Genomic DNA, 14,028 nt, shown 5'->3' on the forward strand with positions numbered 1-14,028 from the left:
ACATCGTCGTTCCTTCATCGTCGCTGGGTCAAAATCCTGGAACTCCCTACCTAACAGCACTGTGGGGGAACCGTCACCACACGGACTGCAGTGGTTCAAGAAGGCGACTCACCACCACCTTCTCAAGGACAATTAGGGATGGGCAATAAATGCTGGCCTTGCCAGCGATGCCCACACCCCATGAATGAATTTTTAAAAATGTATTGTTGCATGCATATCTTCCTTCTATATATACATTCCCCATTTTAATGCACTTGATTGGAGTGACCAGAAGAGAAGGCCAATCTCAGGTAAAATGGGTTAAAACCACTAAACAGGAGGACGAGCATGTTCATGACGATAGGAAGCAGTTGATGGTTGTGCTTTATTGCCACTGTAAATTTGTAATGTGAAGCACACTTTTGTGTGTACTATTTGGATTTTTGCTTTTGACTCACTTAAGAAGCATACAGAAGGAGGACATTCAGTCCAATTCACCAATATTGGCTCTCTGAAAGAGCTACGCACAGTATCATTCTCCTACCCTTACCATACACCCTTTTATATTCTTTTTTCAACTATTTATCCACTTCCCTTTTAAAAGTTATTATGGATTCTGTTTCCAGCACAGGTTCTAGTAGAACATTTCATGTCCTAACAACTATTCTTTTGGTGAAGACTTTAACTTTATGCTCTCTATTTATGGACTCACTAACCAGTGGAAATAGTATTTCCCTATTTACCTTATCAAAACCCCTCATAATTTTGAACACTTCTATCAGACCTCCTCCTAGCCTTTTCTCTTCTAATGAAAAGACTCCCAGTTTCTCTACTGTCTCTAAAGCCCCTCATCCCTGGTGAAGCTCTTAAAAGAAAAAAACATCAAAAGCGCGGATATCATTTATTCCAAATGAGCTACATTTGTCATGTTTAAAGATGCAAATGGGAACAGAATTAGCCAGGTTTTTTTTTGATTTGGCTCCCATTTACAACAAAGAAGAAGGAATTTATAAGTTTACACACCGCTGAACTCAATAATTCCTTACAGCCTTCCATGAAATGGTACTAAAGGTGTTAAGGAAATGTGACACTATTTCTGAATGGTTTAACAATAAATTATATCCAACCTTGCACTCTCCATTGATACAGATGTCCAGTGAGTCTGCATGGCAACGAGTTCCATCAATAACTGCAGGAGCCCGTTCAGTGTAAAAATTATATCCTTCAGCCAAGCAGTTTAAAGCACATGGCTTAACACCACCTGTTGAATGACAACAAAAGTATTTAAATGTAAAACAAAGCAGTGCAGTGCATTAACATTCTCGAAATGTAAAAACTCACAAAGCAACATTTCATACAGGTGTATTCAGCTCTAATCTTCTGAGTGAACATGTGTCCCATATAATCAGAAAAATAAATATTGCGATTAATCCTTATTCTGTTCTTAATTTTCTCCCACCTCTCCCGGAGCCCATTACTGATGCTAGGGTGTAGCTCCACTGGCAGTGGCAGCATCATAATACCTCATCCAAATGACTATTGATCATATGCAAGCCTAGACAATCAGCGATAGGTTTTAACTTTCGGTTGGGGGTGGAAAACGGCCAGTTGAAGTCAACGATGAGGAAAATCAGGCGGGGTATATATCATGCAGCTAGTCGACTACCGCCCGTTTCCTGCCCCCGCAGACAATAAAATCTACCCTTCAGTGTTGGAAGGAATTTTGTCCATGAAGGGCTTCGAAGCAAAGGCCAATCCCGTCTTCACCTGTCATTCACAAACATGAACTTCCCATCAGGTGCCAATGGATGGTGATCACGGGCTGATTTTCTGACTAGTGCTTTAAGTGCTATGTTAGCACATTTTTCGCTACAGATATTAAAAAAGAAATGAAGAATTTAAAGAAACTTAATTTGGCTTCATCAGAATTTACACATGTAAATAGAAACTGGAATGGCATGGTATGCGGGAACTCCAAAGTGCTGCCCCACAAAATAGTAGGACATGAGTTTGTGTCTGTGATTCTCAGCTTTGCTGTCCCAGGGAGGTACTGAGCAGGCGCTAGATTTTTCCCTATAAAAATGGAGGGAAAATTCAGAGGAAAGGTCATTTATATTGCTTTCACACATGTCCTGGGGGGCAGTTACAGAGTAGCATTGGCAGCGAGCTGGCAGCAAGTTGCCTACCCATCCCATTGGCCCTGAGAGTTACATGGTCCAAGGAGACTGCTGATGGGCAAAAGGGGGGAAGGAAATAGTAAAATAAATGACAAAAAAAAACTGAAATGACACAATCACACTAACCTCCAGTGTATGGCTTCCAGTTGTAATACTTTCCACGAAAAGGTAAATTATCAAAGTCTGCACACTGCTTTTCACGAAAGTCACGAGATCCCATTGGACACGGCTAAATGGAATTGGGGGAAAAAAGATACATTTTTGTGCTGTATCAATAGCACTTTGTACAAATATATTGGGCCAGAAATCGCGCAGAGTGGCGAGGCAACGTTCACTGCAGCTCCTGCGACTTAAATTAACAAACATACTTACTGCGGGTTCTGTGGTGTTGAAAGGCGTGATTTTGAACTTTAAAAAAATTGTGCACTATCAACCCAGCCTCTGAGCAGTGTGAGTTGATGCGCATGGAACAGTCTGTGACAGTAGAAGCCACGCCCACAAAATCTGTCAGGAAGAGAAGTCACGCCCACAAGCAGGCAAGCAGACTTCATTCATTTAAAGTTAGTGTTCTGTATGTCATTGTAAATAAAAATTTTAATTTTTTTAATAAAAAGCCAAAGAAAGAATTGAATTAAATTAAAGAGAAAAATGTTAATTTTTTAATTTTAAATTTTTTATTTTTAATGACCAAAAATTCTTAAAATAAGGAGTAAAATGAGACTCCACATTTTTAAAAGTTAATTTTTAGTTGTTTGGCAGTCATTAAGACTAACTGCGCTTTTAAAAACTTAGTTCAGAACTGGTATTTTTACGCGTACCTGTTTGGTGGCATAATTAGTCACTTTGCAGCTGGGCAGATGAGCAAGTTTGCGATTTTTCAGTGGTTTCAATGACTGTAGCGGGCGATGGCCCTTTCATTCGAAGCTGTCAAATCGCTGGTGAACCAATAGGAGCAAGTTCACGATTTCCGCGTTTTAGTGCACATGTGCAAACGCGGTACTTGCTTCTTCGATTCACAACTAAAAACAGAGAGTGCTATTGAGCTCCTCCATTATTTCGGGAGCAATTTATGGCTCATTACTTTTTCCTGAAGGTATTTTCCCTCCCAAGAAAGACAACGTTTTCAAAGTCAAATGCTACAGGAATTGAATGCCAATTGCCATTAAATAAACAAAAAATTCTGTTCTGAAAAGGAAAAAAAATCAGGAAGTTTCACGCGAAGTGGTCATGTGTTAATTTAACTGTTCCATGTAGCTATGATCTTCCTATGTGTAGCTACAAAGACATGGCTACCAAAGCAGTATAAAAGTGTCACTACCTAATTTAAGTCTCAACATGCATCTTGTGCCCTCATCACAATAAGTACGTTTAGCACTTGGGCATATTGACTTGGTGCTGGAACTTGCAGCACAAAAAAGGCAAAACTGTTATCCATTTCCTTCCTTGCAAGTAAATAAAAATCATGTTAATAAACAGTCCAGTATGATGATTTCATTGCGGTGTACACGGCATCATTACAGTTACCGTGCCAGTATCCACCAATCACCTTGGCTTTTTCATTGTTACTGCCAGTCAACCAGGAACACTACGGCAGATCACAACTGGCCAATCAGGATTATCAAATCATTTTTAATGTTAGCAAAATGTAATAGTGTTTTGTAGCGCATGTGTAAATTGAGTAACAAAAGTCAATATGAATTGAATTGTGCCGTCATTTTTAATTTTTTTTGTTGCAAAAGACGAAATTGGCCGTTTACTCGTGATTGTATCTGTGCACAGGCAGTATTTACATGCATCATGATTGGAAATAACTTCAGTGGTTACACTCTGTTCCAAATATTGTAAACAGGCCCCAAGAACTGTCAAAATGATACATATGACTAAGTTAAATCCAAAGATTTTTGTTCACCTTTGATAACGACAACAGGATGTTAACTGGGGCAATGGTTCAACAGAAATAAAACTCAAAATAGCATTTATGGCCACCCTAAATCAAATGCACTTTCTACAGATTTACTCTGAAGCTGATTTGATTAGATTTAATTCCATATATATTACCACTAAATATATTGGGTTTGAAAACCCAAGCAGCTGACACCCTGGTGTAAGTGACAGGATGTGCCTAAACAGGACTTCCGACACTGGCCTGCCAAAGTTCATGGGGTCAGTGGGAGGTCTCTTAATTTAAATAGACTGGGCAGATGCCCATGTCACCAGCAGTGCATCTCAGGAGCCTGCCCATCAAAGGAGGCCAGGAATCCCAGCTGAGACAGTCAGGTCAGGGAGGTTCTGGGACCCCCTCAAAAGGGGGGCCTCACTTGCATCACTGTAAAGGCAGGTATGCTTGGTCTCAGTTAACGTACTGATTGCCATTGCTGGACTCTTTATGCGATGGGTCTGGGCCGCAGGAACTCTTCAGTTTGAGAGTCCCCAACCCCTGCCATGACCCCTTCTATACCACTGGCTTTTCTGGAGGTGGGTGGAAGCTTTTCCCCAAAAAGACCCCACAGAAACCCTGGGAGAAGACTGGGAACCATTGTATCCACGCCCCGGGGTAATTTGCAGCACTCCCACTACACATCCAATGGAGTTATGGTGGGACTGCACTGGGAAGGTCGTGGATTTTCAGCCCCATGACTTCATCTGTAAGCAGCTCTGTGCACTAAAGCAAATTATTTATGACTGACCTGGGCCACCAGGTGGCCGCCATAACCGCAGGTTTACCTGGCGTTGCTCTGATGGGTACTTTGAGGCGCTGAAATGCAGTAACTCTTGATGTAGGGAGTCCCCATCTCCAATTATAACGATGGCTTTGCTTGGGGGAGGCAGAGGCTCCACTCCTAAAAAACATCTGGATACTTCAGTGCAAGGCCAGTGCCCGGTGTATCTAGCTGCTGGGCTAGTTTCTGGTAAATTCCTGCCAAAGTCACAGAGGATGCTTGCCAAAATGGTTATGGATTTTTAAGGCCATATCTTTGGTTTTTAAAACTCCCTTTTCTCTATTAGTGTTCTGTACCAGTTGCGGTCACTGTTTAAACAAATCAATACAATTGTCTTCAACAGATGCCCAGAGGCTGTTCGGGTCCAATGTAAAACCACTCCACTTTCTCTGGAATTTCTCCTCCCCCTACATGGTGATTTTCAACATACCTTTTCAAACATTAAACTGTCACCCTACTGGTCAGTGGCAATGAATTTGCAACAAATCACGTTCACTAAATTATATTGCCTTCCTACTAATCTGAATGCTTCCATTACACAGGGTCGTAGCTGAAAAGTCAAACTGAGCTTTCAAACCTTTCACAATTGGCAAGAAATGGCCTTTGTGTGAGTTTTGTTCCCAACTACAAAAGATCAAAGCAAAAAAGCAGGAGACTTACTTCATAGTAACAGGTGACCTTCACCATTTATAAAGAGCTGGTACTAAAGAAACAAACAGCTTTCTTTATAAAGTGCTTGTGGAGTAATTGATGTGATCACTCAACAGAGTTGTTCATGAAGAAACTACAGTAAATTACCAAATCTTACCATCCAATTGTATGTTTCCACTTCAGATGAATTTTATCTGCTTTGATTTACAATATTTAACTACAGCCAAGATTAAATGCCGTTTTAAACATTGCACAAAACACAAAATATGGTACACCACAGTTTGAAATCTTATTCTCTAAATTGTGACATTTTACACACTTGGCTGATACCATCACTGATAAACCTCTTTGCCTTTTTGATCTATGCCAGCAACCATACACTGCCTCATCATAAAATTACATTTCATAATATGATCAAATAGCAGGCATGACCTCTAACACTTTCAAAATCCAGATTCATCTGATCTAAGCCAATTCATATCTATTTGAACTAGTTTAGATCAATTTGCTTTACTGTTGTCAAATGCTGGCCGGTTCATCAAAATCCAGCTGTAGGTTTTTGAACACAGGTGTTGCAGACATACCTGACATTTTTCAGGAATTTCAGAATTGCTCCTCTCCTCTGATATCAAATACGTGCTACTAAGTTGCAAATCTATTACTGACAATTAATGGAGTGATATTTTAATGTTTGAAAAGGATAGGGGAACATTGAAAAACTCCATATAGGGGATAGGGAGATTCCGGAGAAAGTTGTGCAGTTTTACAGTCCCTGGGTCTATATTGTAGTTAGTTGTATTGATTTGAATGCATGGCCCAAATCACTCAGGCCAGGTCATAAATTTCAATTTGGGTTCTTTTGATTTCAGCCCTTTTCAATGTTTTAACTTCTATATTTTGTAAATTCTGCACAAAGCCTTGCTTGCAGTTCTCATAGGGAGCCAGTTACAAATGTTCCTGGATTTTGTTATTGTTTATCAGTGAAGGGATTAAATCATCCACCACCAACTGGCTCTATCATGAAGAAGTAAAGGCTGGGAATAGGCCATCCTGTATAAACTGGCAGTAGGGTGTTGTTTGGTGCTGCTCCTTTCGACTGGGGAACAAATAACTGAAGAACTACAGAGGAAAATATTTTCTAAAACATTTTAAATAAAAGATAAAGTGAAACTCAAATTGTTAATGGTGGTGAAAAGGTAAAAAGAAAAACCATGAATGCTAGAAATCTGAAATTAAAGAAAAAAAAACTGCTGGATATATACAACAGGTCAGCCAGCATTTCGAAGATAAACGTGAGTTACTGTTCAAGGGGCCTTCTTCTTCAGAACAATGATGATGCACTGGTCCCACTGAAAATATTAAAGCTATCTTTCTCATGTAGATTATGACTGGCCGGCTGTGCATTTCCAGAACTTTCTGTCTTTAATTGTGGTGAACTGTTGTTTTCTCTGGAGGATTGAACAATTGCAAAAGTAAAAATTTACATGGTAATCCATTAGCATTGCCAGTAACCTTTAAAGATTTCACTTACGTCCGTGTTACAGGAACGATAACGTTTTCTCTCTCCAAGGCAATACTTCCCACCACCAGAAGGCCTGTAAAAAATTTTTAAAAATTATTAAAGTAATAGTATCCCATTTCATCACATAGTCCTTGAGAAATTAACAAAATAAAAATTAAACAGTGCTCAGCATATCACAGCCAGAATAAAAATGCCTAAACAGTCACTTTAAATGCATTGAAAAGTTAGGTGGTATTTTACCGCACTTGTGAGCAGTAGCAGCATATTGTTCTTAGCTAGAAGGGTTGTTAAAATATAAATTCAAAACTGCGCAGAAAGAAGAACATAAGGATTTTTAATTAAAATTGTTTTATAATAATCTGCACAGACTCAAGAATATTTATTTTTTGATCCATCCCAATAACAAAAAAAATTAAACAACAATCACAGTAAGCTCACAACTTTCTTACACTTTCGCCCCTGCCCAAGATACCTCAGTTTTTTTTTATAGGAAGCAAAATGTATATGTTAAGATAGCAGAAGTCTCAGTGGGGTAGGCTTTCCCTCCACCCGAAGGCACAGTCCCTTTTGAGGGCTGGGCCGAATTGAAACAGGATCATGCATGCGGAAAACCATTGCCTCAGGCAGCCCGCCGCTGCAATATCGAGTTACGGTCAGCGGGAGCCGGGTTATTCTTGTGGAGCCTGGAGGAGCAGTGCTGCTTCTCCTAGCCCCACAAAAATACTTAACTTCGGGGCTCCTCTTCGGCTGGGCATGCAAGGCACACATTCTGCCCAGTTGAGTCTTAAAATGGCATCAGCATCCTACTGACATCATAGGTGCCTGCTTTAAATATCCAATTTAGCTGTAGGGTTGCTTCAAGCAGCCACCTATTTTGAGGACCTGGGCAAAAGGCGATGGCAACAGCAAGGGCGGGAAGGGGGTGGGAAGTTTTTAGCCACGATTTTTAAGGTGCTGCCACAGTTTTCGCTGGGCAGGAAGCCTCAAAATCTCCCCCAGTTTATATTTCACATAAACCAAGGCGGGATCTTTCAACTTCGGTGGGCGTAAAATGTGCGATATTGGATCAGTTGCCCGTTATATACCCCGCCAATCTGATACCGCCCGTTATGTACCCTGCCAATCTGATACCGCCCGTTATACACCCTGCCAATCTGATACCGCCCGTTATATACCCTGCCAATCTGATACTGCCCGTTATGTACCCTGCCAATCTGATACCGCCCGTTATATACCCCACCAATCTGATACCGCCCGTTATATACCCCACCAATCTGATACCGCCCGTTATATACCCCACCAATCTGATACCGCCCGTTATATACCCCACCAATCTGATACTGCCCGTTATATACCCTGCCAATCTGATACCACCCGTTATGTACCCTGCCAATCTGATACCGCCCGTTATATACCCCACCAATCTGATACCGCCTGTTCTGTACCCTGCCAATCTGATACTGCCCGTTATGTACCCTGCCAATCTGATACCGCCCGTTATGTACCCTGCCAATCTGATACCGCCTGTTATGTACCCTGCCAATCTGATACCGCCCGTTATGTACCCTGCCAATCTGATACTGCCCATTATGTACCCTGCCAATCTGATACCGCCCGTTATATACCCTGCCAATCTGATACTGCCCGTTATGTACCCCGCCAATCTGATACCGCCCGTTATATACCCCACCAATCTGATACCGCCCGTTATATACCCTGCCAATCTGATACTGCCCGTTATATACCCCGCCAATCTGATACCGCCCGTTATATACCCCACCAATCTGATACCGCCCGTTATATACCCCACCAATCTGATACCACCCGTTATATACCCTGCCAATCTGATACCGCCCGTTATATACCCTGCCAATCTGATACCGCCCGTTATATACCCTGCCAATCTGATACCGCCCGTTATATACCCCGCCAATCTACTACCGCCCGTTTTACACCCTCACCAAAGTTGAAAGTTACCCCACCCCCCCAAATCTCTGGACACCTTACTTATTCATGATAACTTTTTCTAGTGCTGTTGCCTCCTGATTTTGGTAACTCAAGCTTAGCATTTTTTAAAAATCTTTGTTTGGAGCATATAACTGCTCTAAGCCTATCCCACAGAACAGCATCCAAGCATTACTGAATTTGGATAGATCGCATTATCCACTTCTTTTACCATCTTGGTATCAAAGTTAGCCCATAAAAGGCAAAAAGCTGAGCCTAGCTATTTCATCAGTGAGTGACCAATAGAAAAAAATATCGAGATCATTTAAACTGAAAGCTATTCAACTATTTTTAAATTTAGACAGTAATGCTGGAAACACTAAACAAAGGAGAAAATATTAAAGAAAAACTAATATTGGAACAAATAAAATTTTGCAAAATGTTACTTGCACCGAGACATGCGGCTTCTGCTGCCTTAACTTTGGCAGAAGTTCAGTGGAACACTCGTTGCACGCATAAACGGGATTTCTGTCGAACCTCTGCCAAAGTTATGGCGGCGTTGCAGAAGAAGCGTTGAGGAACTACTCAGTGTTATCATTTATCTGTGTTTCACACCAATTCTATTCAATTCCAAGAACTAAAATCTGAAATGATGGTTACAAAAAAGTTGCTACATATTCATGAAATTTGCTTGTATTAATTTCTCTTTGAACATTCTACCTATTGCTTTCATTAAGTAATTAAAAAAGAGCTGCATAAAGTAAAATATTTTCTCAGTTGTATAAGTCTACATTACAGTATTGTTCTTCAGTATGTTGTACAATCACAACATACTGACACCAAAACAATAGTAATCTATAGGAAGAGAAAAAGAGGGCATGGCATGTTTGTGAGTAGAATACAGAAAAGTTTCATGAATGAGTACCTCATGTGGGATGGTTTTCCTGACCCTTGTCCCCAGGTAACATCCAATTCTCTGGTACAAATGTCAGGAAAAAGGTGCAGAGATACGGTAGCGCCTCTTTTCTGTTGCATTGGAATTCCTGGGCCTGAGGCGGCAGGGGAGTGTTTCTCACACACTATTCCAACTCTGGTTTTACTAAGGTTTTATACTGATTCACCATTACGTCTCAATTTTTACATCTATACCTCTTCCCATAAAACCCAGTATTCTATTTTCTTTTTATGGCCTGATCCACTTGAGGTGTTGCTTTTAATGACTTGTGAACTTGAACTCCCAAATCCCTCTGCTCTTCCACATCACCCAATCTCCCCCATTCAAAATGTAATCATTACTTTTATGTTTTTTAACCAGTATATACCACATCACACTTACTGACATTGAATTCCATCTCCTACTTTTTTGCCCATTCTCCCAATTTATCAATATTCTTGTGCAGCTTCCTTTGGTTCTCAGAATGATTTACTATGCTTCCTGTTTTAGTATCATCTATAAATTTGGATACCACTCCCTCTAGCCCTATATCAAATCATTGACGTCCACAATGAAGAGAATCAGTCCCAGGACAGATCCCTGTGGGACACTGCTACTCACTTCTAACCACTCTGAGAAACTGCCCTTAACTCCTACTCTCTGTTTCCTCCCTTCTAACCAGCTTTTAATCCAATTTGCTATCCTCCCCCAATTCCATACTACTACATCTTCTCCAATTGTCTACTGTGTGGTATCTTGTCATAGACTTTCTGAAAGTCCATGTACACCATATCCACTGCATTTCCCCCTTCCACCAGACCTGTTACTTCCTCAAATAACTCTATCAGGTTTGCCAAGCACAATCTTCCTTTCTGAAATCTGTGTTGGCTGCTTCTAATTATTTTCTCTTCTAGATATCTAGTAACTTCATCTTTAATTTAAGAGTCCAAAGTTTTCCCTACCGCGGATGTTAAGCTAACTGGCCCATAACTAGCTGGGTTAGCTCTGGCTCCCTGTTTGAAAATGGGTATTATGTTGGTCACTCTGCAGTCCTCTGGAACACATTCACTCTCAATAGAACTCTAAAATATAACAGGTGAATTTCTGCAGGGGTTCTCCCCATCAGAAACGTCAGCAGAAACGGCGCAAACGCCATCTACTTAGTTTCTCAAGGGTTTCTGTGGCTCTTCCTCCATGGTTACGGTAGACCAGTAGGAGAACCCCCTCTCCCAACATAAATTCACCCTATAATTTCTCATGTCTCCTTTTTCTTCCTCCTATTTCCTTCAAGATCCTTGGATATATCGCATCTGATTCTGTGAATTTGTTCCCTTTAACTAGAGAATAAAAACCTCTCTGTATACCAGTCACTAACATGCAACATTATTTTTATGCTAGGTCTGTTTTATATTTGTAAAGTAGGAAAAAAAGAAAATTGAAGATTTATTTTCTGGAAAGACAGAAGATTAATTTGTGATGTCAGGTAGTGTTGACAGCTGTGCTTTATACTAGTCATGACTCAATGGGAGTGATTTTAATTTGTTGCATCTGGTATTAATGGGGTGGTAACCACTTCAAAATGATATCGGTAGCCTTACCCCCCTGCCCTCCGTTAATTCTGATAATGTGGCCAGCGCCATTTTGAAAAGGTCTACTGCTGTGTCCCCATTGTACCTGTTTATTTCGGGTGGTAGGCCCCTCCTAGGACCCCAACTGCCATTTTAGGTTGAAACTGGTCGGAACATGCGTCATGCAAGCCCATTCAGTTCCACGGGCAACAAAAGGTAAGTTTGAAATTATTTTTCTGGCGACTAGAGAAACAGAAGTGCTCCCTCGGGCACCACAAACATAGTCTAGGCCTCTGCTGCCCTGGGACTCCTCTCTCCACATTTGCCTTGCTGCTGGCCTGGTGAGGGCTGCACATTCACCAGAATTAAAGGGTTAAATTATGAGGACAGGTTGCACAAACTTGGCTTGTATTCCCTCAGGTTTAGAAGGTTGAGGGGTGATCTAATTGAGGTGTTTAAAATTGTAAATGTATTTGTTAGGGTATATACAGAGAAACTATTTCCTCTGGTGAGGGAATCCAGAAAAGGGGGCATAAACTTAACATTAGAGCTAGGCTATTTAGCAGTGAAATCAGTCAAAGGGTAGTGGAAATCTGGAACTTGGTCCCCCAGAAGGCTGTGGATGCTGGGTAAATAGAAATCATCGAGATTGAGTTTGATATATTTTTGTTAGGTAAGGGTATCAAGGGATATGGAGCAAAGGCGGATAAATGGAGTTGAGATAAAGATCAGCCATGATCTAACTGAATGGTGGAACAGATTCGAGGGACTGAATGGCCTACTCCTGTTTCTATGTTCCATTGGTATTGGCCAGCTCATTCGGTGCCCCAAGCTCGCCAGCTTGTTGCAAATGAGGATGGGGCTTCAAAATTGCCGCTGTCTCTCCACTGCAGGTACGGACAATTGTCTGGTGCCTAATATCGATCCCAGTGCGTCACTGGTGTCTGTGCAGGGAGGATCTCTAACAGAGGCTCTACTTGTTCTTGCCTGTGTATTGAAGATTTTCTTTAAATGGAAATGTTTGAAGTGGAGAAGTATCATTTGTCTCCTTAGTCAAGCTGCAGGTCGTCTATACAGGTATGTAGATGCTTTATGAAGAATACATTATGTGTAATGGTGACTGGATGTCCCATCTGTTTTGGTAAGGGCTTATTGAAGGACACTTAAATTGATCTTGCATCATGCTTCACTGTTAGAAATAGTGGCAGTTCAGCATGTTATTCAATTCATGCTACTTAACTATTGTCTGTGGCCACTGACATGGGATAAACAGTATTATTTAGAGGTGCTAACCCCCAATTATATCATATTAATATATTCAGCCTTATTCTTCCATCGCAACCTCCTCATCCATTTCAGAGAGAACATATAAAACCAAGTTACTGTGTTGTTTTCAAATATGTCTTTTTGCTCTGGCTTACTTTAGCTACTTACGCTGGACTGTCACAGTGCCTCAGAGATGAGGAGACTCCTCCCCCACATGTCCTACTGCATTCTCCCCATATGGACCATGGTCCCCAGCCCCCATCTACACTCTGAGGCCAAGTACCAAAAGGCACACATTCGCCTTGATAACACCACTGTAAGAGACCAGAAAACACAGAATTAGCTTTTTAACTGACAGAGTGGAAAACAGTCTAACACTTCAAGCAATGATGAAATATAGCCATTAGTATTCCTTATCCTAACAAAATGTACACTTGAGTAAGTACTAAATACTAATCCCTTTTGTTAAACTATTAAAGTCTCAGTGTTGAAGTTACCAGAAGTAAGATGCTTCTGATTCTGCTGACAAATGTTCTGAAATTTGCATGGAAAGTAATCAGTACTCATTACACTTACATCATAAATTTGAGTAAGGAACATAATGTTGTTCAAGATTGCTATAGTTGAATTTCTGTTGGTTTCTTGGGTGAATTTTGTGCTCGTCAAGGTGATGGATATCAGTTCTGGGGAGGGCTTTTCCCACTTTGTGTCAGCATCAAGAATTCACAAGTCAGGTGCTGCACAGGCAGGTGACGAACAAAATTCACTCTGCACTGCCCCAACAACTTGCCTTAACCCCAACTTCAGAAGTGAACCCGTTACTGCACCTGTGCAAATGTTTCCACTTTCCATTCCAACCATCCTTACAGCTTCTCTAAGTGATATTGCCAATTTAGTGCTAAATATGGGCAGCTTTGTGCTTTGGTTAACATCTACTGGGAACTGAGTTGAGACTGCCAACATTTATTTCATGTAGAACCCTCTCCCTCAGTAGAAAGGGAGATTTTCATTCCGTCAATCTGAGCTGGTTTCAAACCCAAACTTTAGGGCAGTGTGCTGATCCCCTGAACCACCCATTTCCACAACTGAAAATATTTTAATACGGAATTAACGTGTTTCTTCATTATGGGTTGTTTGGATTCAGCACTTCACATATATAAAAATATTCCATAGTTGCTTAAAAAATTTATTTTCAAAAAAAAGCAATTGTTTTCAATCCATTTATACCCATACAAGTAGAATACACTTCAACTTCTTGTAAAAAACC

At 40.8% G+C, this 14,028-nt stretch overlaps 1 protein-coding gene across 1 annotated transcript in view; it reads right to left on the reverse strand.

Moving 5' to 3' along the window:
* Positions 1-14,028, reverse strand: part of adamts6 (ADAM metallopeptidase with thrombospondin type 1 motif, 6) — a 240,192-nt gene that overhangs the window by 53,093 nt on the left and 173,071 nt on the right. Inside the window, exons 13-16 of the mRNA XM_067995733.1 lie at positions 12,930-13,075; positions 7,059-7,122; positions 2,283-2,385; positions 1,107-1,240 (exon numbers count right to left, since the gene is read on the reverse strand). Coding sequence (XP_067851834.1) covers positions 1,107-1,240; positions 2,283-2,385; positions 7,059-7,122; positions 12,930-13,075 — 447 coding nt within the window. The remainder of the gene's footprint in view (positions 1-1,106; positions 1,241-2,282; positions 2,386-7,058; positions 7,123-12,929; positions 13,076-14,028) is intronic.

The sequence above is a fragment of the Heptranchias perlo genome, chromosome 1 (genome assembly GCF_035084215.1).
Source record: "Heptranchias perlo isolate sHepPer1 chromosome 1, sHepPer1.hap1, whole genome shotgun sequence".
Classification (NCBI taxonomy): domain Eukaryota; kingdom Metazoa; phylum Chordata; class Chondrichthyes; order Hexanchiformes; family Hexanchidae; genus Heptranchias; species Heptranchias perlo.